Genomic DNA, 23203 nt, shown 5'->3' on the forward strand with positions numbered 1-23203 from the left:
GTAGATTTGAAAAATAATCTTGGATGTAAAAAGAATGTTGCAAATATACACACATTTCTCAAAATAATACTGTATATTGTAAATAGAGATATGTATGTAGTAAAAAACTATGAAAATATAAACAAGAAGGCATTATAGAAAAGTAAAGAAGAAGACCAGAAGAGGACAGTGTAAATACTTCAGTTGTATATGTCATGTTTTATACTTTTAAAAGAACAATATGCAAAGATGAAGAAAGTGGGGCAAGTATTAAAGCGTTAAATCTGGTAGGCATACAGGTGTCTGAAAATTTATCTGCTGCATTTTACTTTCAAAATATTTCATTTAAAAGACATTTTAAAAATAATCCCTCCCCTTTACACCTGTGATAGCTAACTATTTAATGCCTGTTTAAGTTCATTCCAGTATCAAGGACTTACTGCTTTGCAAGACAGAACATTCATTCTATTTATGATCAGCTGTAATTGTTAGAGAGCCAAATAAGGTCCCCCAATGAGCAGCTCCGAAGTCTGAAAGGGCAGGGAAACAACCCAATGAGCATCACCACAGAGGAGCCAATCAGCTGGCAGCTAGAAGTTTGCTGGGGCCACTGTGAGCCAATCATCAGCTGGCAGCTGGAAGTTTGCTAGGGCGCCTTCGGCTGTGGCTCTCAACAAGTACTCTCACCCAACACTGAACCAAAATCTGCCTTCCCATTATTTCTACTGACTAGTTGTCATTGTTCTGAACACAGAACAATTTGAATCACTCTTTTAAAACAACTCTATAAATACCCCCACATAAGTATGAACATCTCATTGGGCTTTCTTCTGTAGGTTAAACATATACTGTTCTGCCTCAGTCTGGCTGGGCACAGAATCACAAGCCACTCAAGCAGGAATAAAACTTTATTTTTGAAAAAGCCGCCAATACTCTGTACACGCCGGCAAGCCAAAAACCGGTCCACCCACGTCTACGGAACAGGAAAGCCCCCCCCCCACCTCCCCCGGAATTCCCTCCTACTATCCTTCCCCAACCAATGGGAACTCTCCAGGAGTCCCGTAACAGGTCAACATGAACAGCAGGAGTCCAATTTCCATATGAATGTAAATCTTAACATAATCATATCATCTCAATGGCTAGCTGGCGTCACCTTACAACCTAAAGTGCCATGCATCATATTATTTGCTTGTGGCTCCTAGCACTGTTCCTTCAATTAGTCTTCACACAGCAATGCTTCCAGGTCTTTCTCTTTACGGGACCTTCTTTAGCTAACACAAATCTGCTAGATACCTTCTAGTTAATAACTGTTGCTGAGAGCCATTACCAAGTAGAAATGACGCATCAAAATTTCCTTGCTAGCGTACCCCATGTTAATGATTTCGCTGTTGACATTGCATGTAAGGTGACCTTGCTCAAAGACCAAGGCGGATCCGGGTTTAGAGCTGATCAGGTTTGAGGAAGTATCCCGGTCCTTGGGTTAAGGGCTTCCCAGTTTAAGACCTTGGATTTTAGGGAAGTTCGATGTTGAGGATTATTGCTGCTGGAAATAGGGCGTTCCTGCTGCCTGAGCTCCCGTTGAGTTCTCCAGAGAGCATTTTGGGAAGAAAGCCTCGTGGAGTAGGTGAATTGTGTGGCAGCAGAACTGGGATTGCCCCAGAACGTGTGTGGAGGCCGGTGTGAGTTCGGGAATAAAGAATTGCTGTTTGAATCTACAAAGCTGTGTGGTGGCTCGTGATTCTGTGCCTAGCCAAAACTGCGGCAAACTGTTATGTGGCTCAAGCGGTAGCGCGCTTGCCTGGCATGCATGCTGCCCGGGTTCGATCCTCAGCACCACATACCAACAAAGATGTTGTGTCCGCCGAGAACTAAAAAATAAATATTAAAAATTCATTCTCTCTCTCTCTCTCTCTCTCTCTCTCTTTTTTTCTCTCTCTCTTCTTTCACTCTCTCTTTTAAAAAAAGAAAAAAGAAATAGAAATAGAGTTCAGGTATCATCAGACAGCACTGACTTCACCAAAACCACTGAATTCAGTTTTGTAGCAGAGGCATAAAACTGCTTATCTAATGTGTGCAGTCAATTAAAACTCCCAAGACTTTTCAAACCAGACCTCTGAGCTTGATGAATTTGTACAATCTAATCTGTAGACTTCTTACAGTTAAGCTTTAAACTTGATATAGTAATTTAAAAAATAAAAATTAAACAACAAATTTATCCATCCCTCAAGTCAACAAATTTTATCAACATGAAGCTCAGTGAATATGTGGAGAAATGTATACATTCATTTAAATGACAGAAATTAAAATGTCTATGATCTTTCTCAAGTCATTCAATAATATGTATCAAAATTAAATGCATATGCTTTGATCTACTGCAACAATCGTTCCAGACCATTGAGCCTGACATTAGAGGGATATGCAGTAAGCAATTATTTATTTCACAAAAAACACAGGTTTTTACAAGAACAAATTATACATACCAACTTTCTGTTTTAGAACTTTATGTCTCACTTTTTCTTTTCTTATAATGTACGTCTCTTCCTTTTTTAACAAAGAAAAATAATTATAAAAAAGATAGTGTATGTTTTGACCTACTTACAATCTTCCAAGGTCTTTCTGACTACTGATTCACTCACGAAACAAATAAACTACCCCTTCTAGTTTTGAATCTTTCACAAGAATGATAAGCAAGTCTTCTACATTTTCATCTAAGTTCCTGATAAAAATGTTAAAGAAGAAAGCATGCATACCATTCAAGTTACTCTTTGCATGACTTCTACTAATTTTTCTCTTTGTACTATGACCTGGCATACTGTGTCTTCAACGTAAGAAACTTTCTCCACTACTTCATAAAAATCAAGTTAGACTGTAAGGAACTTTCCAAATTACCACTATGGCAATCCTATTAGTTTGGCATTCATGAATTCATACCATTTTTTAAAGTAAAAATGTGTTTAAAACACATCCCTCTAAGGTCAAGTTCCATGAGCTATAATGACTAGAATTCACTCTAAAATCAGGATGTTCACTTGTCACTATATTTCAGGCACAGATTAAAATGAATCTTGGTTTGAAAATTTACTCCAGTGTATCTTAGATATTATAAATAAACTGTGGCCTAAACAGCCTGGAGTGTGGCCATCAGCAGGCAATGATAAACTGGTTACTGGATTGGATGGAGCAAACATCTCTGCCGGAGGCAGGGCTGGGAAGGTGGTTAAAGCTCCATATCCCCACAGCAAGTTTTATTTATTTAAGTGTCCATGATGAAGGCACGCAAGAAATGTGGACACTCACAGACTATATCTTTAGGGTTCCAGAAAGGATAGAGTTGAGTTTCAGGGCCTCTTGAACTTCGATTAAACCTGCAAGGAAAGACACAGGACTACACTAAATTCTTCACAGCCCTGCCAAACTGTGTCCAAACCCACAATTACTTCTGAACTTACTAAAAGTACTGTGGCACCCTTTCTCAAAGACATCTCAATATTACCCTCCATCTTAGGGACCAGAGTGCCAGAAAAGCTAAATTGTGTATGTCACATGCTCTGCACTGGAGCAGGAATGTCTTCATGTGCTGCAATGAAGTTTACCTAGGTTTAGATCAGTGGTCTTCCCTTCTGGATGAACATCAGAAACACCTATAGACCTTTTAAGAGAGGAAATTTTCAAAACCCAAAGGTTCTGATTTGCTGAATCTAGGACAAGTGTCAGGCATCTCTATTTGCTAAAGAGCTCCACGGAGACTCTGATATGCAGTCAGTTTTGAGAATATCTGATCTATCAATATCTACATTCTTAAGGAGACAGAAGTTTTCACAGATCTTATTTCCTAGCTGTCTTATACTTCCCAACTCTGGATCAATCTCATCATCTCTCCTATCTACTCTTATATTTATACTGCTGATGTGAATCACAGAAAATTTCCCATGATTTCCACTGGAAATTCACATATTCCAATCTCAGCTAAATCCTCAACACTGACAGAAATCCTATGGTTCCCAAGTTAGCTCTTTCTCTCCCATTTTCCACAGTGTCCATTTCAAATCTCTCCTATCCCTTTTCCTTTTCCCTCTTTATCCACACCTTCCTAACAACAATTCATTCTATGTAGGTGACTTCATTTCTTATTTCACATAGAAACTGAAGGCATGAGACTCTAACCTAGCTCTTCTCCTCATCCTCTATCTCTATTTACCTACCAATCTAACTGGACACTCTCTCTCCCTCCTTTCTAACATGTGTTCTCTGAATTCCATTCTGTCATGCCTCTTTGTGAGTCTTAATCTATCAATTATGCTTCCCCCTTTTTCTCATGTCTCTAAACTCTCCTTTATAGGTTCCTTCCAATCACAAAGCTCAGATCTCACTCATCATTAAATTAAAACAACACAACATAACAAAAACACTTTTCCTTAAACATTTTCTCTATCTTCTCACATTTCTCATCCTTGTCACTGCCAAGCTTCTTAAGAGTTGTTGACATTTGCTTGTACACACAATATAGCATCTACCAATGCTTTGATCAAGGTTACCAATGATCTTTAGGTTACAAAGCCCAAAGGACATTTTTAATATTTATCTTTCTTGGCATTTCTTCAGTATGGGGCCTGGCAGATGATATATATTTGGATAAACTACTTTCTTCATTCAGCTTCTGCAACTCCACATTCTTTTGGTTTTCTTTTACCTTCCATGGTTGATACTTCTTCCTTTCCTCTTTAGGTTTTCTCTTTCTCTGTTCATTCCTTCCAGAGTTTGGTTAATTATTCTTAATCTATACACATTCCCTGGTCATCTTTACTCATCCCTATAGTTTATATTGCCCCATATTTTCTAAAAACTCCAAAGCCTTTGTCTCTAAACTACTTGCCTAAGCTCTTGACTTATATATCAAATGCTGTACATCAACCACCAGGGAACCTTCCATTGTCCCTATAAAGACCAAGGCCTGTTTCTACTCATATCCTTTAGTCAGCTAAAACAAATAGTCCAGAAATGTGGGAGTTACCTTTTCTGTCTCATTTACCTACCCCATCACACACATTAATTCAAGCACCAAGTCCCACCATTTTATATACTCAAGATCTCAAAACTGTCTGTCCCCTTTGCCTATATACAACAGATATCACTTTGGTTTAGGCCACCCACTGTGTCTCAGTTTAATTACTGAAATAATTTTCTAACTTGATCTCCATGCTTCAAACTGTGATTCCTTTAAATAAGAGTTTCTCAGCCTTGACGTTATTGATATTTGGGGTTGGATAACTCTTTGTTCTGGCAGTCCTATATATTGTAGGATGTTTAGTATCCCTGGTCTCTATCTAATAGATGACATTAGCACCTTCCAACCCACCATGTGACAATCAAAAATTTCTCCAGTCATTATTAAATGTTTCCTAGTAGGCAAAATCACTCCAGTTGAGAACCACTGCTTCGAAACCTTCCCCACAGTATGGCTTGATGAATTATTTTTCTAAAATTCAAATCAGATCCATCACCCTCTTGCTTAAAGTCTTACAAGGATTTTCTACCATTCCAGGGAAAGAGAATCTTTTAGTTTAGCTTATAAAGCCCTTATAAAGTCTGGCACCTGCAAACTCTCCGGATCAACTGAATTCAACTAAGGTTACTGAATAAAATTATACAACCACCCAGTGGTTCTGATATAAACTCCCACAAGCTCTCCCTATTGACTACTTTTTTAGCCTCCTGTCTCACCATTCATGGTAATTTTCTATTCAATCTGAAATTCTCTCAACTTTCTATATTCTTTTCTTATATCCAGACTTTGGCCCATGCTGTTCCCAAAGCCTAGGATGTCCTTTCTCTATTCTATCTGTGTCTAGCTTAACTGACACCTGCCTTAGGAGGTGTTATCTAATATACCCCATTCCATAATCCACACCCTACTTTTGTCAGCAAGGGAGGACAGAAACCCTCACTTTGTGCTCCCATGATGCCCTGTGCTCATCCCTATATTTCTGGGTAGCAGAGGCCTGCCTTTTCATCTAATCTATAGTTCCGTACATCATTATATCTCAAGTACTAAGAACAGTACTTGTCACAAATCAGGTGCTAAAAACATATTTGTCGAAAGAAGGGAGGGAAGTAAGAAAGGCCCAAGTGACATATAAACTGATCCCTGATGGACTCTTGTGGGCCTGACTATCTATATGGTGAGTCATAGGTTATGTGATAATGAGATTGACTAAGTTATTTTAGTTTTACAGGGAGATGTCAGAATGACAGGCTGCCCCTGCAATGAGATCTACGTATTTTTGCAATGCTACAGCAGGTGACAAGTTCACTTACCATCACAGATTTCTATAGGCTGACAATACAAAAAAATCATGGCATCTCCACATAAGACTGTTTGCAGTGAAATTCTTAGTATCAAATGTTTTAGGGATTCAATGGGATGGTTTGTTTGGTTTTTGGTTTTGTCTTGTTTTGTTTTTTAAAGAGAGAGAGAGAGAGAGAATTTTTAATATTTATTTTTTAGCTCTCGGCGGACACAACATCTTTTGTTTGTATGTGGTGCTGAGGATCGAACCCGGGCGCACGCATGCCAGGCGAGCACGCTACCGCTTGCGCCATATCCCCACTGGAATGGTTTTTTACAGTAGGTTTTATTTGGAACTCAAATTATGGAGATCAATATGAGCTCTACTTTAGAGGTCTGATTAAAAATAAAAAATCAAGTTTTCAACAACCCATTTCAGAAAAACAGTCACTGAGGTAATAAAATCAAAGGGGGCAAAGGCTTTTTTCTATCTTCCTCTATAAACAGAGTCCTCCAAACAAGAACCAAAAAAATGTTCCAAAGTCAGACACAGTTATTGTCAGAAATAAAAGATGGTTTGGTACAAAGAGTCAAAACTATAAAAACACAAGCTGAACACAGCTTATTTTACTATAAACAACTATGAGAATTATACCTGGAACGTACATGGGCCATATTTAACTAATCAGTTAGAACCAAGAAAGAATTCCATGTACCATTACCAAACAAAAGTCGTTTAAATGTCCAGTATATGGAAATGAAATGAGTTACAGTCTGGGATTTACTTTGAAATACTTCACCAACAACAATAACAAAAAGGAGATAGTCTATGTGAGGTAAATCTTGATAAATATTGAAGCAGGATGATGAGCACATGGGTTTCCTTATATTAGACTCTCTACTTTTTTGTTTGAAATTTTTCTGAAAAAAAATTCAAAGTCATAGTAAAAATATTAGAAGCCAATCTCATCTACAAATGTTAATTAAAATATTTCAGAGAGCCACTTACTTTAAGTAATATTTGTTATAAAAATACAGCACAACAGGTTAATCTGAACAATACCTCCAAGTTTTCTGTAATGGGATTTATTTTTAGGTTTTGTGCACAATGAGCAATCTAAGAGGTCATTTTTAACTTAAATCTAAAATTAAATTGAAATTTTAAACCTACATAAACTCTAAGCTAAGTAAGAATTTTGAAGGTATGTTTTAGACTGTTCTTTAAATCAAAACAATCAAATGACTAGTTTTGTGTAAGATAGTGTAAGTAGCTGGGCACGGTGGCAAAGGCCTGTAATCCTAGTGGCTCAGAAGGCTGGGGCAGGAGGATCATGAGCCAGCCTCAGCAAAAGCAAGGTGCAAGCAAATCAGTGAGACTTTGTCTCTAAATAAAATATAAAATAGGGCTGGGGATCTGGCTCAGAGGTCAAGTGCCCCTGAGTTCAATTCCTGGTGCCCCCATCCCCCCAAAAATATAGTGTAAGTGTAATTATTTAAAAAAAAAAAAAGTCAACAATGTTTCTAATTTGACATAAAAAGCTAAGCCAAACAAAATCACATCAACAAAGTTGAGCAGCTCCTGAGACTTATAATGTCCATTTCAGTCAAGATGCACATCTTTAAGCCCCCAGGGAAAGCTTTTCGAGTTATAATGCCAGGGATTCACTTGAAGAGTAGCTCTCTTTTACTCCTCCAGGAATGCTAAAGAAGTGCACTGAGAGGCCAGGTAGAAATATGCCAAAATAAAATCAGCATGTCGACATCAGTAGAAATTAATACAATTAAACACTGATGTTTCACTATCTCTAAGACTATATAAGTTTTACAGATAGGAAGGTTCAGATCAGAGATCATCTTACCTGCAAAAGAATTCCCATAGGTCTAAATTTTGAATTCTCTGAATTCTTTTAATTCGGTTACGATCCATTGTTTTCCCAAAGAGACTGGCAACTTCGTTATATTCATGTGTTTGATTGTGCAGAGAAATAAGCTGGGAAGAAAAGAGTACATGGTTTTGTTACACTCCTTTCTAATTTCTTCAAGGGATAGATAGTCAGACCTGCTCTTACCTGATATGGTACTTCAGTATTCACATTCTCCCAGTGTGGTGGCATAGGGATAGCCTCATTTTCACAGATATAACTTAAAACAGCAAAAAATAAAACAAAATATTAGAAGCTGATTATAATTACTGCCAGTAATTTAGTATTTTCTCCGAAGCTAAATTTTCATGTTCATGGTATGATGATAAATGCAATAAGTGCAATCCTTTGTTTCTTTATTTAAAAATATTTATTGAATGCTTACTGTGTGCTGTTTTTTCAGGTATTGAATAGTAAACTTTGATGAAAAATATCCAATCTTACACACCAATAAATTTCAAAAATAATTATATAGTTCTGTCTTATTTTCTTTTAAGTTTCTAAAATTTCTTTAAAATGTAAGGAAGATTAGAGAAAAGGTATTTCTAAGGAAAAAAATTAAACTCCTGATGGAAAAAAAAAAGCCCAAGCTCTTATTTATATTGCCTACTGAATAAAAGTGAAACTCTATCAGCCATTTATGTACTCCAAGATCTGAGTCAAATCTAAAATTCTCTTCCGTGATCCACATTAATTCGCTTACTGCAGTCAGAAATCTTTTCAAAACTAAAGTGTCCAAACCACTGGATGTGAGCAAAGAAAGATAGTGATGATGGGGTGTTTAATAGTAAAAGCTAACACTCCAATCCTCTCTGGTGATTGAAAATAGAAAAAATTTTAATGGAAAAAAATTAGTTTCAAACCTATCCTTAGTTTATTTTTTCAAACTCATTTTAATTTTAGGAAAAAAACAACATCATTAAAAATGACTGTGCATAAAGAAGAATGCAGTGGGAAGTGTCCCTCCAACTCCAGTCCTTGTTCTATCCAATTCTTTCTTCTTGCTTACTCCAAGTAATTACTGTTTTTAATTGTTTGTTCTTTTGGAATCTCTTTAGGTAAATATAAGCCAAATTATTCTTTCACACAAATGGCAGCATAAATAGCCTACATTTCTGCATCTTTTTATCCACTTAATCTGAGATCTTTCCATATCAACACATAGAAAGTATTCTCATTCCCAGTGCCTATAACAGAGTTTGGCATATGGTAGACACTCAATAAATACTGGTTGAATAAATAAAAGCACTCTAAATATTTTTCAGATGCCCAGCATTCCACTGTATGAATGTGTGTGTGTGTGTGTGTGTGTGTGTGTGTGTGTGTGTGTGTGGTTTATTTATCCAGACTCCTATTGATGATACTCAGCTTGTCTTTCACTTTTTGCTACGGTATTAAGAACTCCACAAAGAACAAGTTTGTCTATTTATCACTTTACATGTCCATTGGTCTATCTGAAGAATAACACTTTGAAATTAAATTTTTGGTCAAACTATATATTTATTCATGATTTTGACAGATACTGTGCACATGCCACCTTATTAACATTCTCACAAGAAATATAGAGAAAGCCTATTTTCCAAAAACCTCTCCAAAAAGGTGTGATATTAAGCTTTCAAATTTCTGTCAATCTGATAGTTTTTTTTTAAGCCTGATATTGATTTGTATTTCTCTTTTGCAGCTGTGTGAATGTTCAAATTCTTCATCCATGTTGGTCTTAGAGAATTCTAAAATAACTCTAAATTAGTTCTTTCACTATAACAAGCAAAAAATTTTTCCTAAATGCCTAAGTATCTTTTAGCTAGTAAAAACAGACAAAATTTTATAGCCCAAAGCCTGATTAATTCCTTGTCAATAGGAGGTATAAATTATTTGCTTTGCCTGAAATAAATGTTTAATAGTCTTCAATGAACATTTCTATGTCAGCACCTGACCTTCATCACTCTATTTTTCCTCTTTAATTAACCCTCCCCTTTTATTATTATCTTGCATGCTGTCCTCCATTCTGTTTAATTCTCTCCCTCTCCTGCTGTTGTTATATTATTTGTACAGTGTGGATAGAACAGTATTTGACCCCAACTTGTGCTTCTTACCCCCATCAAAGGCATACCAGATAAAACACATCCAATAATATTTTCCATTATAATGTCTCATTTTTCTCCCAGATTACATGCTCTTTGAAGATAAGCAATTCCTTTTTGTATTCCTAGTACTAAAGAATGTGACCATGATGTAGGTGGAAGAAAAATATTCTCTATATTCCATAGATGTATTAGCACATTTATCATATAAATATCTGAATAACTTTTAAATCATAATGCAAATTATAAGTCACAAATATTGAGAAATGAACTGATAGAAACTTAAAATATTTATTCCTTTGCCCAAATTCTTTCAATTTCTTTCTTTTGCTCAAATCCTTTCAAAAATTCTCCTTGGAGGAAGCAAACAGGTATTTTGTACAATTCACATGCTACTATTTTAGTTTTGTTTCATTTTAAATTCTTTGAAAAAAAAGAATTTCAGTATTTGCTTAAGGAATCATTTTTTTTTTTAAAAAAGGAGACATGCTCTAAGGTTTTTCCCTTCAACTACATTCATATGAATAACAAATATTTAATCTGGCATGTACACCTCTTTTTTCAGACTATGTACAGCCAGAGAGAGCAAAAAGAAAATCTTCAGTGTAGATCCAGGGAGCTGTCCTGTTGCCCCGTTGTGCAAACATTTTCCTTAGGTCTCTTTTAATTGCTAAAGACTTGAAATTACTTCTAAGGGTTGCCTAGTAGAAATCAGTGGAGATACAAAGTGGGCAATTACCCAGGACTTATGACTTAAATAAGTGGATGGTTCTGTTGAGAATATCTTTAGTTAAAATTCAAACTTACCAGTGTATTATTTTAAGGGTTTATTACAAAGGCCATAAGACATTTTGTAACTACTGTGCACACTATTCTCAAGAATTGAAAACAATAAATAAACAACAAAAGGGGGAAAGAATAGAAGAAATGATGACAGAAGATGACTGGCTATTTTATCAACAAATGAGAGACTTAATAAAGTCAATTTAATATATAAAAAGTCATTTATTGACTCATAAAACATTGTTAGTCTATGAGTTTCTCTATCAAATGGCAAAATACCCTTTCTGCCCCATTCTCTTTACAATACCTGAAAGCACTGATAGAAAAAGGAGCTCTTTTTATTAAGCGCTGCTTTCCAGTGGTGAGATTCATTTGCTTCATTTCTGTACACAAAGACAAAGATATTATATAAGCCATAGAAACAAACTATGTTATAAAATGTCACGAAGATTAGTAGTCACACTACATGATGACCAGGAATCATGGAGATATGGGAGCAGCTGACAAGCAGAGTATACTCTACCATGCATCTATACATCTTGTCATAAAGGTGCTCTTCAGGGGAGCACAGCTTCATTGCTTGACCTAAGCTCATACATAAAGATGCTAATTTTATACACTGCTCAGTATGCAGGGTCTGTTCCTTTCTGTACTGCGCTTAGGTTATACCGACAATAAAATACAAGAGTTCTAAGTTTAGGAAAGTTAAGAGTACTAGAAAAAGAAAGAAATTATCATATTAAACCTTCTGTTTTGGCTTATTAAATGGAAAAATATACTTTGATTTATTTCTCCAAGAATTTTGGAAATGAGAAAAGAGATACATTACCATTATAAAACTTGACCAACTCACAGAATTTCAAAAATATGCATATTTCTTGCCTTCTCTTTAAATTGTATACCTAAACCAAAAAAAATAGAAAACCTGGCGAGACCCAACACATACTTATATAACCAATTCTAGTGATAAAATATTAATTAATAACTAAACGTATCATTTTCTTCTTTCATCTATATTTCAGCCTTGGCAATATTTACCAGATCCATGTCTTCATTCCCACATAAGTCTTAATTCAAGATTCTAGCCAGGTTATCTTGTCTACTTGACAGCATTTCATTCCTAAACAAAGAGTTCACCCACCCAGGCAAGTGCTAGTGTAAAGTTTGTCCTGGCTCTCTGTATTCTCCTAGACTCGGCACATACTGTCATCATTACAGTTCAAGGGAAAAAGCAAGATCTTCTCAGCACATAGTGCAAAACCTGTGGTGCCATCTTCTTAAACCATCTCATTTTGAGTTTACTTTTATCAGTTTATAGAGAGAAGCTGAGTTGACTAGTAGCAGAATGGTTGGGGCTAATAACTTTGAAATAGTGTACGTTAAGTACTAATAACTATCTTTGAAATACTATCACTATATAGAGGGTTGGGGAACTTGAGTTATTAGTATATGTAACTCGATTTGTTTGATAAAGATATTTACTTTTTGTGATACTGGAGATTGAACCCAGGGGTGTAACACTGAGCTATAACCCCAGCCCTTTTTATTTTTGCGACAGGGTCTCACTGAATTGCCCGGGGTTGGCCTTAAATTTGAAATCTTCCTGCCTCAGTCTCCAAAGTTGCTGGGATTATAGATACGTACCATCACACCTGGCAAGATATTTTTTGATAAACTTAATTTTCTGACAGAAAGCTTTCAAAATATGTACTTTACTAGCAAATATTCTTTTAGGATCAATGTGGCTTGATAATTATCTACTGAATGCTTTAATAAACCTCATCCTCTTCATGAAGCCTGAAGCCTGTATAAATCATTCTATTTTACTACTGCTTCAAAAAAATGTCTAGAAATGTCTACCACACACTGTTTGCCTATACTGTAGCAGAAAGTCAAATGTCAGGATCCTCTAAAAAGCAGTTTATTTGCCTAATGTCACTAAAAAGAAGTTATGATTATTCAGGACTGGGAATCTAAGTTTTAACTCATGATAATGAAAAAAAAGCAAGAAAAACAATTTTGGTGAGGAAAGTAATTATTAGATATTTGTTTGCATCAACCTCTACCTGGACAAAACTCCTTCACCATTTCTAGGCATTGGCTCGTCCAAAGGAATTTCAAACATTTTAGCACCCTAACTATAGCACACTACTAACACAGTCAGAAAGATACTACTCCCAGAAATTGGGAAAGAAAAGATAGAAGACTAAGTTGTACAGCAATCAAAATGTACTTTTGTTAAGAAAGCCTCCCCATCTAGGTCTTGTTTGCCTCTAAGCAGTAAAGAGTGGATATTAGGGCTGGGGTTGTGGCTCAGCGGTAGAGCGCTCGCCTAGTACGTGCGAGGCCCTAGGATCGATCCTCAGCACCACATAAAAATATTGAGTTCAACTACAACTAAAAAATAAATATTTAAAAAAAAGAGTGGATACCAACAACTTAAAATTTAAGGGACTTTCTAAAAATTATTGGTTCTTTTTAGTTATACATGACAGTAGAATCCTTTTTAACATAATTATAAAAGCACGGAATATATCTTATTCTAATTCAGTATCCAGTACCTCCTATTCTCCTTTCCTCCCCACTCCCTGCTCCCTTCCTGCTATTGATCTTTCCGACTCCAACAGGTTTTTCATGGTTTACCTAAAAACATGACCACAAATCATAGATGAAATAAAAAGTGTGGCAGATTTCCAGATTAGCTGGTTAATGAAAGGGCCAATGAAATCAGAAATGGCAGAAGGCAATTTCCATTAAAGAACTAGTTTTCTGGCCAAGACACCAAGAGAAGGGTCATTCAGCTAAACTTTGGTCTTGAAACTATCATTAGCTAATTATGACTTTCTCACTTAACATATGTTTGACCTTTAAAATTAAACAGTTCCTGTTTCAAACTTATTTCTAGATGGATTGGATGATGAATAAAACAAGAGCTATAAGTGGTGGCATTTACCTGTAATCCTAACTATTCAGGAGGCTGAGGCAGGAGAATCACTTAAGCCCAGGGTTTGAGGCCAGCCTGGGCAACAAGAAGACCTCCATCTCAAAAACAAACCAACAAACAAAAAAAAAAATTCCAAGATCTATAAAATACTTCGTGTATTTTAGAAAACAAGTATGACATAAACTCAAAATATATGAAAATTTTCACAAACATTTATATATATATATATATATATATGCATATAAACATGCCTTTATTAAAGGCAATGTTGCTCAAGAAGATTCAAGTCTTGAATATTTATGGGGCAATTTTCATGTGCCACAAAAAATATTTACTTCCCTATTTCACTGTTTGTAAATGTAACAACTAATCCTGATCTTCAGAGCTATAGATTACTCTATCAATATACTAAAAACATAACCATTAGGGAAAAAAAAAAAAAACATACCTGCGAAGTCTATCTTGTAGCTGAATTTGGAAGTAGTAAAAGAAATGGAGCCATAAGGGTTTGTTTTGAAGCTCTTTTCGATATCTTCACTACTAACTGAACATTGAATGTTGGTATCCGGCTTTAAGATAAATCAGAAAGTTTTATTTATCAGTTGTTCATATTAGGGTTGGCCAGAGAAGTGATACTATAGTCATAGCAAAAGAAAATGGAAGAATGAGGGAAACTTACTAACCATCTGTTCTATCTCCCAACACACAGGGAAGATCTCAACTAAATCCTCATACTGAAAATGGTTTAAAGATGTCCAGCAAAGAAACAACAACAGGTTATGGTCCCCTTCAACACCTGGGTAAATGTTCCTTTTTATAAATTATTACACTCTTCACAAATTATTCTAATAATTACACTAACTGTACTTTCTAAGTGGTTCAAATTTTTAATCTTTAATTTGAAACAGCTTGGTGAGGAAACACACACACACACACACACACACAGGCTTGAGAACAGGCTCAAATCTCAGTTTAACTCCTCTGTGACTCTAAACACATTGTGTTAACTTTTCTGAGTTTCACTTTTTTTGACTAGAAGACAAGAGTTTTAATATCTGCTTTAGAGTTGTTATGAGCATAAGAGAAAAAAATATGTGTACAGCACCTAACATAATACTGGCATACAAAAGGTGTTTAATGTAAACTTGCTCTGCCCTCTCTCTCTCTCTCTCTGTCTACCAAGTCAAACTTGGAGCTGGCTCAGATGTCAGATATCATGCAACTCTAGTAACACTGACACTCTGAACATACTGTAAACATACTGTTTCTTCTAAATAAATTACTGTGAAAACCTGGGGGAAGAAAAGGAAAAGAACTGGAAGAATTTCTAAGTTTTCTATTATTTAAGCTATTTGATTTCCTTAGGGTTTAATTTCTTTCGAGTTTTGCATTCATGCTCATTTATACATCAGCAAGATGATGCTATAAGTGAATCAAACCCCTTCTGCTAAAATTCAAAGATGGGAGATACCTGAAACATATGCCACTTCCCACATTCTGCCAGGTAAAACCAGCCCCACTGGGTATCTGATGTGTCCATGTCATCCATTTCACTATCCGTCGTTTTGGATAAGAATTCTTCTGCTTTGTGAAACATCTCCTAAAAAGCCAGGAAGAAGTAAAGAAAGAAATAATTCTATTAATAAACAATGTCCTTTTGTATGGATCATTTTACTTAAAAGAATGGTATTTCAATGTCTTTCCCAGAGTGGTACTTTAAAACAGCATTCTATCTTGCATATTGGCTCTGAAGAAAAGCATTTTAAAATGTTGTATATTATTGCTTAACAAATCAGACAAATAATCCTCATGTGAGGTGAGATATAGCAGGGTCCACTGAACCCTTTAAATAAGCCACAACAACATCTATGAGCACCTCAGGTTTTCAGTATAGTCCCAAAGTATTTTTTTTTTTTTTTTTGGATTCAGCATTCATCATTTTATTGGCATAGGAGGTGTTTAACAGTTTTTCATCTTAAGGAATGCAATCAAAACTTTTTTAAAGTTACCTCAAACAGACCTGTAAACACTAAATTTGATAGTAAAGATTTCAGAAAAATCATTTTTCACTAATAATTCTAATCAGACTACAGTTTTTATTTAATTGGAAAAAACTGATGTTATTGGACTTTTCTAAATCATACTATTATATAGTATAGAGCCTTTTCCCTTTGAGGGTATTTTTATTTCTACTTGTCCAGTTATAAATGACAAAGAAATGTTATTTCTGTCATATATTTTCATTACATTTTATGACATTGCTAAATATGGTAACAGCATTTTTTAATATTTATTTTTAGTTGTACTTGGACATAATACCTTTATTTTATTAATATTTATTTATTTATGTATTTAATGTGGTGCTGAGGATCGAACCCAGGCCTCACACAGGCGATTGCTCTACCGCTGAGCCACAACCCCAGCTCCCACCCACCCCCAACCCCCAACGGCTTTTTATAGGTTGGAAAATCTTAGAGGAGAAGTTGCAAATTTTCATCCAAAGGTCCAAAGCCCCAAAGTGCCTGATTTGTTAAACATATTTTTTTATATGTTCATGTGTCTGGTCAAAAGGATCCAGACCATCACAACTACTTAAGACCAAATCCGTCTGATTTTGGTTTTAAACACTCATGATTTCATCTAATGGCATGGAAAGGTGTTTCTAAGATACGGTGTTGGATACAAAAGAAGGTTATAAAACTCAGAAATATTATGATCTAATTTTAATTAAAAAAATGTCTTTATTTAACCACATGAAGTCATGCATATATATGTATGTGTATGTGCACACATACATAAATATAACTTGTCCTAGTTTATTCTAAGTGTTAAGATGATGATGATGTGATAACAGTTAACTCTTAACATTGTTCTTACTATTTGTCAAGAACTGTGAAGATAATACCTCATTTAGACCTAATATCAAAGCAGAAAATTCATACCATAGGAAAATTAAGATTCAAACTGAGGCAGTCTGGCTCCAGGGTCAGACCACCATAGTTTGACCATTACCATGATTAACCACCATGTAATACTGCCTTATACTTCATTATAAATGATTTTATAATGTTAACCATACCAATTAACTCATGTACACATTATTATAAAAGTTTTATTAAATATTCTTGGGTGGATATTTTGATGTAGAAGAAATTACTAGAAAGGGGACAAAGAGGCTGGTCAAAAAAGCTTAAATTATCTGGAATTCAGCTTTCTATCCTCATTTTATGAGAATTTATAAATTATTTAAATTTGCAAACTAAAACAGGAATGCATTCCCTTTTCAAAAATCAAAAAATTCAAAATAAAGACTTATTTGAACACCAACTCCACTCCTGGTACATTACTTTTCTTCTTCAGGCTTACCAAATGATATCAATTTACTATGTATTTTTCAGATCGGTGTGAGGGCTTTTTGTATGATCACAGATACATATGCAAACATATATAGTTATTACTGATTTGTTAAAAATTTGTTTTCCCACATCTTGAATTTTTTCTATAAATATATACTACAGGATAAACTAAAAAATGTTCATCCTGTTTCTAGAAGCTGTGCAATCCAGGGTAAGTTTCCATTATTTGTCTAGGCCACAGTTTCCTCTTTACAAAATATAAAATTCAAGGCTCCTTCCTCATTAGGTGTTGTTAGAACAATAATAATAATGTAGTAAAGTACCAATACAGTACCTGAGCTCAGTGAAGGGGGCTCGTTAGTTTTGATTTTTTATTCATGTTTGGAAACTCTCTCCAAGGAATGCTTTATGATTATTTCCTGGTTTTTATTCCTTCATGTTTTAAAGTTGATTGGCTGCTAGGAAACGAAAAACAGAAGACCCTAGGATCAAGAGCTTCAGGTTTAGAACTCACTATTTACCTTAAATATTTTAACCAAGAAATAAAGACAATGATTTAAAGTTTAAGCTCAACTATACAGTTAACTACTTTTATGATTTTTTTTTCCCAGTGATAGGGTTAGAACCCAGGAATTCTAGCATGCTAGGCAAGTGCTCCACTACTGAGCTACTCTCCCAGTTTACAATTCCTGGTTCTTCCTTCTATTTCATTCCTTCTATGGCCATTTCATCATGAGAGAAGGAGAAAAGTGAGAGTGACCTAAATTTAGTTTTTCTTCTGAAAGTAATCAGAAAATTTGGAAAGATGAGCTTTAAGCTAATAGTTAACATAAATATTTGGCTTAAGAATTCCATCTTTTCTCTATTAGAAAAGGGAATGAAAATAGGAAATTATCCTTTATATGGCATACGATGTAATATCAGTGTTCTGGTACACACATTATACTTATGATCTCACCTTAGCCCAGGTTACAACTGGAAGTGTTTTAACAAGTTATGTGCAATAGTGCATGCCTATAGTTCCAAATATTCAAGAAGCAGGAGGATAACTTAAGACCATGAGTTTGAGGCCAGCCTAGGCAACATAGTAAAACTTCTTCTCACACAAACAAAATAAGTAAATAAATATATAAAAAAGAATGAGTTTGAACAAAGGCCTTTCTGAACCTCCTGTTAGCCAGGCCAGGTATCTTATATTTATCTCTACTGTAGAACAATGTACCTATAAACAGGTACCATAATATCAAACATTTGTAAAGCACTTTTCATAAAATTCTTTGTCAGTTTATACTATTTCTTTCCTCCACAACCCAATCTTCAAGAGAAGTTATTATTTTCCAATTAAAGTCAAGAAAGAAAGTAAAGCGGAGAGTAATATAATTATTTTGTCTATAATCACAAATAGCAGTACCAAGAAGATTAAAGAAACACCCAAGGCTTCCTAAACACTGCTTCTTTCCTAAGTTAACAAGCCTTTTTCAAAGACTGATAGATACTTTTTCTCTCTTCTGCCAAACTTATTTTAATTGCTTAGCTTCACAGATAGACTGGTTCCCCCCCCAAAAAAAATTCATTTCATAATATAAAACCTTATAATTTTCTACAATAAGTTTTCTCTCCAAATGAATGGCTATTTTGTAAAATTAGATTCAAAGAGAAATTCAGGTTTATTTAATAAATGTTAAATAATGTAACCATAATGTAATAATGGCTCTAGTTAGAAAATATTTATAGGTAACAAAAAGAACGTGTGCAAATTATCAGTCATAGAGTAGGCATTGAATAAATGTTAAATGAATGAGTTACTTCAGTTACAATATCATATTCTGCCTGATTTCCCTGCTTTTAATTGGAAGGTATTGACACTTTCTGTACAGCAGCTGTGAAGAAAAGAAAAAAAAAAGCTAATATAAATTGGCAAAGCATTTTCAGATACAAGGGGTATGCTGGTAGAATCTGTCTATAATGCTATCTATTCTAAGAAGAAACTTTATTTATAAAACCTGGAAACAACCAGTCAGAATCATCGAATTGAAAAACTATGTGGAAAATTAGCTTAAAGTCAAAATGCTGGTTTGTATAAGAAAAATAATACTGCTTTCCTGACGGACTAAAAGTTTCTGAAGAGATTTTGACAACTAAATTTAACTTATTCTGAGAGCATACACAGACTACCTTGAAGAAATCATAATTGGTACTAAAAAGAGACCTTGTCTCTATATAAATAAAGATCCAAAATCTGATATTAAAAGATGAAAAATGGGGTGGAATTCCCAGAATAACAAAGTAAGGAGTGCTATGGACCCCCTCTCCAGCAAATCTATTTTTAACTGGTGAAAATTATTTTGAAAAACAAACATTTGGACTCTTTGGAATTGTCCTAAGGACATGTAACAAATGGAGAAACATCCATTCAAAAAAACTGGCTCAATCTCAGAACAGGTGAACACCTGTGACATCTGAGTTATGTATGATCTGAACCACTACTTCATTCCACCAGCTCTATTACCTCTGGCATATGTAATTCCTCTCCCTCCACCTCCCCGACTGTGGAAGTATATTTTCTAAAATACTCAATTAAAAAAAAATTAGGAGACATACAAAAAGAAAAAAACCAATGAAAATATGACAATAAGCTGAGATAAAAGTAGCTAGAAGCTGCCCAGATGGTGGACTTAGCAAAAACTTTAAAGAAGTTATCACAAATATGTTCAAAGGATTAAGTGAAAGCATGCTTCAAGGATTAAGGGAAATGAATGATATCAATGTTTGAGCATATAGAGAATATCAATAAAGAGAAATAAATTATTAAATACTACCAAAAAGAAATTCTGGAGACCAAAGGCTGAATATTTTATCTGATATGCAGGGATGCTAATTCACAATAAGGAGGGGGAGGTAGGAAGAATAGAGATACTTTGGATTAGACAGAGGGGAGTGAAAGAAGGGGATGGAAAATGGGGAGAGGGATGATAGTAGAATAAATTGGACATTATTACCCTATGTGCATATATGATTACACAACTGTTATGACTCTATATCATATACAACCAGAGGAATGAGAAGCTTATACTCCATTTATGTATGCTGTGTCAAAATGTATTCTACTGTCATGTATAAGTAATCAGAACAAAAACTAACTAAATAAAAAAATTTAAAAAAAATTATGGAGTTGAGAAATACAATAGCCAATATAAAAATGTCACCAAAGAGGCTCAATATTAGATTGGAGCTCTCAAAAGGAGGCGGCACACTTAAAAGAGATCAATAGGTACTATGTCACATATATGCAGTTATGCATTTCTTAATGACACAGGTACATTCTGAGAAAGTCATTAAGTGATTTTGTAGCTGTGCAAACATCCATAGAGTATACTTACACACATCTAGATAGTATATGTCAGTCACTTGATGTGGCCTCTTGATGCAATTAAGAAAGACACTAAACATGAGATATTTGAGGTTGCTGCTGGTGTAATGGGGAATACTGCTTTATAGTTAACTCTTTTTATAAGTAGGAGTACACTCTAAAATAATGATAAAACTATTGATAGTAAATAAATAAAACAGAAATATAGTCACTTATCAATTATTATGTACTCTACATAATTTTATTGCTATACTTTTATATTACTGCCCAAGTGAAGCAGGTCTGTTTATACCAGCATCACAACAAACACATGAGTGATGTTTTTATGCTATCATGTTATAATGGTTATAAGTGGGTGACAGGAACTTTCAGATCCATTATAATCTTATGGGTTCACTGTCATCTTTGTGGTCCACTGTTGACTAAAAATCATTATACCACACAAGACTGTAATATATACAGAAGTAACAGCATTAAAAAGGGAGAGAAGGAATGGAAGTATTATGAGTACAATTCCTATATTTTACTTAAAGTCAGTGTAAGTCTAAAGAATATTCCAATAAGTTAAGATGAAGATTTTAAGTCCTAGAGTAACCACTAAGAAAATGCTTCCAAATATTACTTTCAAGTTAATAAAAAGAAATAAAAATGTTACACCAGAATATATCTACTGAATATAAAAAAGGAAATAAAGGAGAAATGGAGGAACAAATGACATAAAAATATGAAAAACCAAAAGCAAGATGGCACAAGTAATTAATAATATAATGTGGAAATAAACAATAGAATTAAATGTGAGTGAATTAAACAATCTAATTCAAAGACAGAGTTCAGGTACATTTTTTTTTAAAAGATTCAACTAAAAGCCATCTCCAGGAATACACTTTAGATCCAAAGATACAAATAGGTAGAAAATGTGGAAAGTCTATATATCACGTAAACACCAATCATAAAAGAACTACAGTGTCAGTACTGAAGTCAGACAAAATAAATTCTAAAAGAGTTACTAGAAATAAACAGTGATATCATAAAAGTGTCAATCCACCATAAATATATAACAATTATAAATAGATATATACCTAACAACAGAGAAACAAAACAAGTAAAACTAAAAACTGACAGAATTAAAGGAAGAAATAAACAATCTGTAAATCACAGTTGTATTATAAAGCCAACAGGAGCTCCCAGGAAAAATGACCTGGATCTTTTCCCCTACAGGCTTCATGACTTTGCATTAAATAATGTCATTTCAGCTGGACAGTGTCGCAAGAGCCTATAGTTCTAGCTCTCGGGTGGCTGAGGCAGGGGGCATCATTTGAATATAAGAGTTCAAGACCCAAGAAGAGCCTGTGCAATCTAGCAAGACGTGGTCTTGAAAAAAAAACAAAAAGTTACTTCTGATACACCAAGAACTTGAGGAGAAGAATTCATTTAGATACTATGTGTTAAAACTAATGACAAGCTCTTGCCTTGGCTTCCTACTCTTGAGAGGCTTCTTGAAAAGTCTGAGATTCTAATCTAAGATTTATTAAAAGTTCCAGTAAAGCAAATTTCAGAAGCGCCTCATAGTCAATAATTTCTTGCTGTACTTTATGAAAGTAAATCTCCCATAATGAGACTAAACTTATTTTACAAATTGATCTTTCTGTGGTTATCTCTGGTAAAATTGGATTAAGGGTCTGGAGAAAGGAAAATTATGTTTCATTGTATTTGTTACTATTTTCTAGTCCTGCATTTTAAATCATGATTTTCCTTCAATTTGGGTTGTATAGTGATTTCTTTCCTAGCTATAAAACTAATATGTCAAATTTTTCTTCAAATTTTCTGACTTGGATTCATTGAAATTAAAACTGCTTCTCCTAAAGTCCTACAAGTTGAGGCTGATAATAAATCTAGACTCCAGAGAAATCACTACAAACTGCATCCAGGACAATCTCCCCTACTTCTACCACCTTGTACCACTGCAATTGAAGATGCTTCAAACTGAAAATAAAAAATCTTTTTAGCTGACTGCCTTTCAGACTCAACCAGTTTACAGACAGCTCTAATTATTATTTTGTTTTTCTTCTGTTTCCATGAATATACTTCTTATTAAAACCATGTTTGCTTAATTTTGAGGGACTCCTACCTTTCCCTCCAAAACAGGTTGAAGACTCCAATACCCAGTTTTCACTGGATAGAAAAACTAGGTAAAAGATTATCAAGATTAGGAGACTTGGGGAAAAAAGGCCCTATAAACCAATTAGATGTACAGACATATATGGAATACTACACATGTAATAGGGGTTCACTTGATGCTTTGACTAAATCTCTCATGGCTTTGAAATTTACATGTTTTTTTCTTTTGTTCCCAACCTTCTTCTCCCTGATCTTCCTAACCTCCTACATTGATGAACTTGATTTGTTTTTAACTGATAAGATTGTAAGTTACTGTCCTCATGGTTTTCAGAGACTAGCTGAAATACAATTGTTTTGTGCTAAT

General features: G+C 34.6%; 2 protein-coding genes across 7 annotated transcripts in view; both read right to left on the minus strand.

Moving 5' to 3' along the window:
• Positions 1 to 8258, minus strand: part of CRACR2A (calcium release activated channel regulator 2A) — a 215298-nt gene extending 207040 nt beyond the window's left edge. Inside the window, exon 1 of the mRNA XM_081310360.1 lies at positions 8125 to 8258. Coding sequence (XP_081166486.1) covers positions 8125 to 8142 — 18 coding nt within the window. The 5' untranslated portion in view covers positions 8143 to 8258. The remainder of the gene's footprint in view (positions 1 to 8124) is intronic.
• The window catches only part of PARP11 (poly(ADP-ribose) polymerase family member 11), a 56258-nt gene that overhangs the window by 5828 nt on the left and 27227 nt on the right, over positions 1 to 23203 (minus strand). For 2 of the 6 annotated variants that reach the window (XM_081310362.1, XM_081310364.1), the window contains exons 2-7: positions 17686 to 17809; positions 15467 to 15595; positions 14444 to 14564; positions 11359 to 11434; positions 8335 to 8407; positions 8125 to 8255 (exon numbers count right to left, since the gene is read on the minus strand). In XM_081310362.1, the coding sequence (XP_081166488.1) occupies positions 8125 to 8255; positions 8335 to 8407; positions 11359 to 11434; positions 14444 to 14564; positions 15467 to 15592 (527 nt within the window). In that variant the 5' untranslated portion in view covers positions 15593 to 15595; positions 17686 to 17809. Of the gene's footprint in view, positions 1 to 8124; positions 8256 to 8334; positions 8408 to 11358; positions 11435 to 11880; positions 11954 to 14443; positions 14565 to 15466; positions 15596 to 17685; positions 17810 to 23203 lie in introns of those variants that run through there. The other 4 variants (XR_014024122.1, XM_081310361.1, XM_081310363.1 and 1 more) reach the window with 3 other exon arrangements.

The sequence above is a fragment of the Spermophilus citellus genome (genome assembly GCF_964194105.1).
Source record: "Spermophilus citellus genome assembly, chromosome: 10".
Lineage (NCBI taxonomy): Eukaryota > Metazoa > Chordata > Mammalia > Rodentia > Sciuridae > Spermophilus > Spermophilus citellus.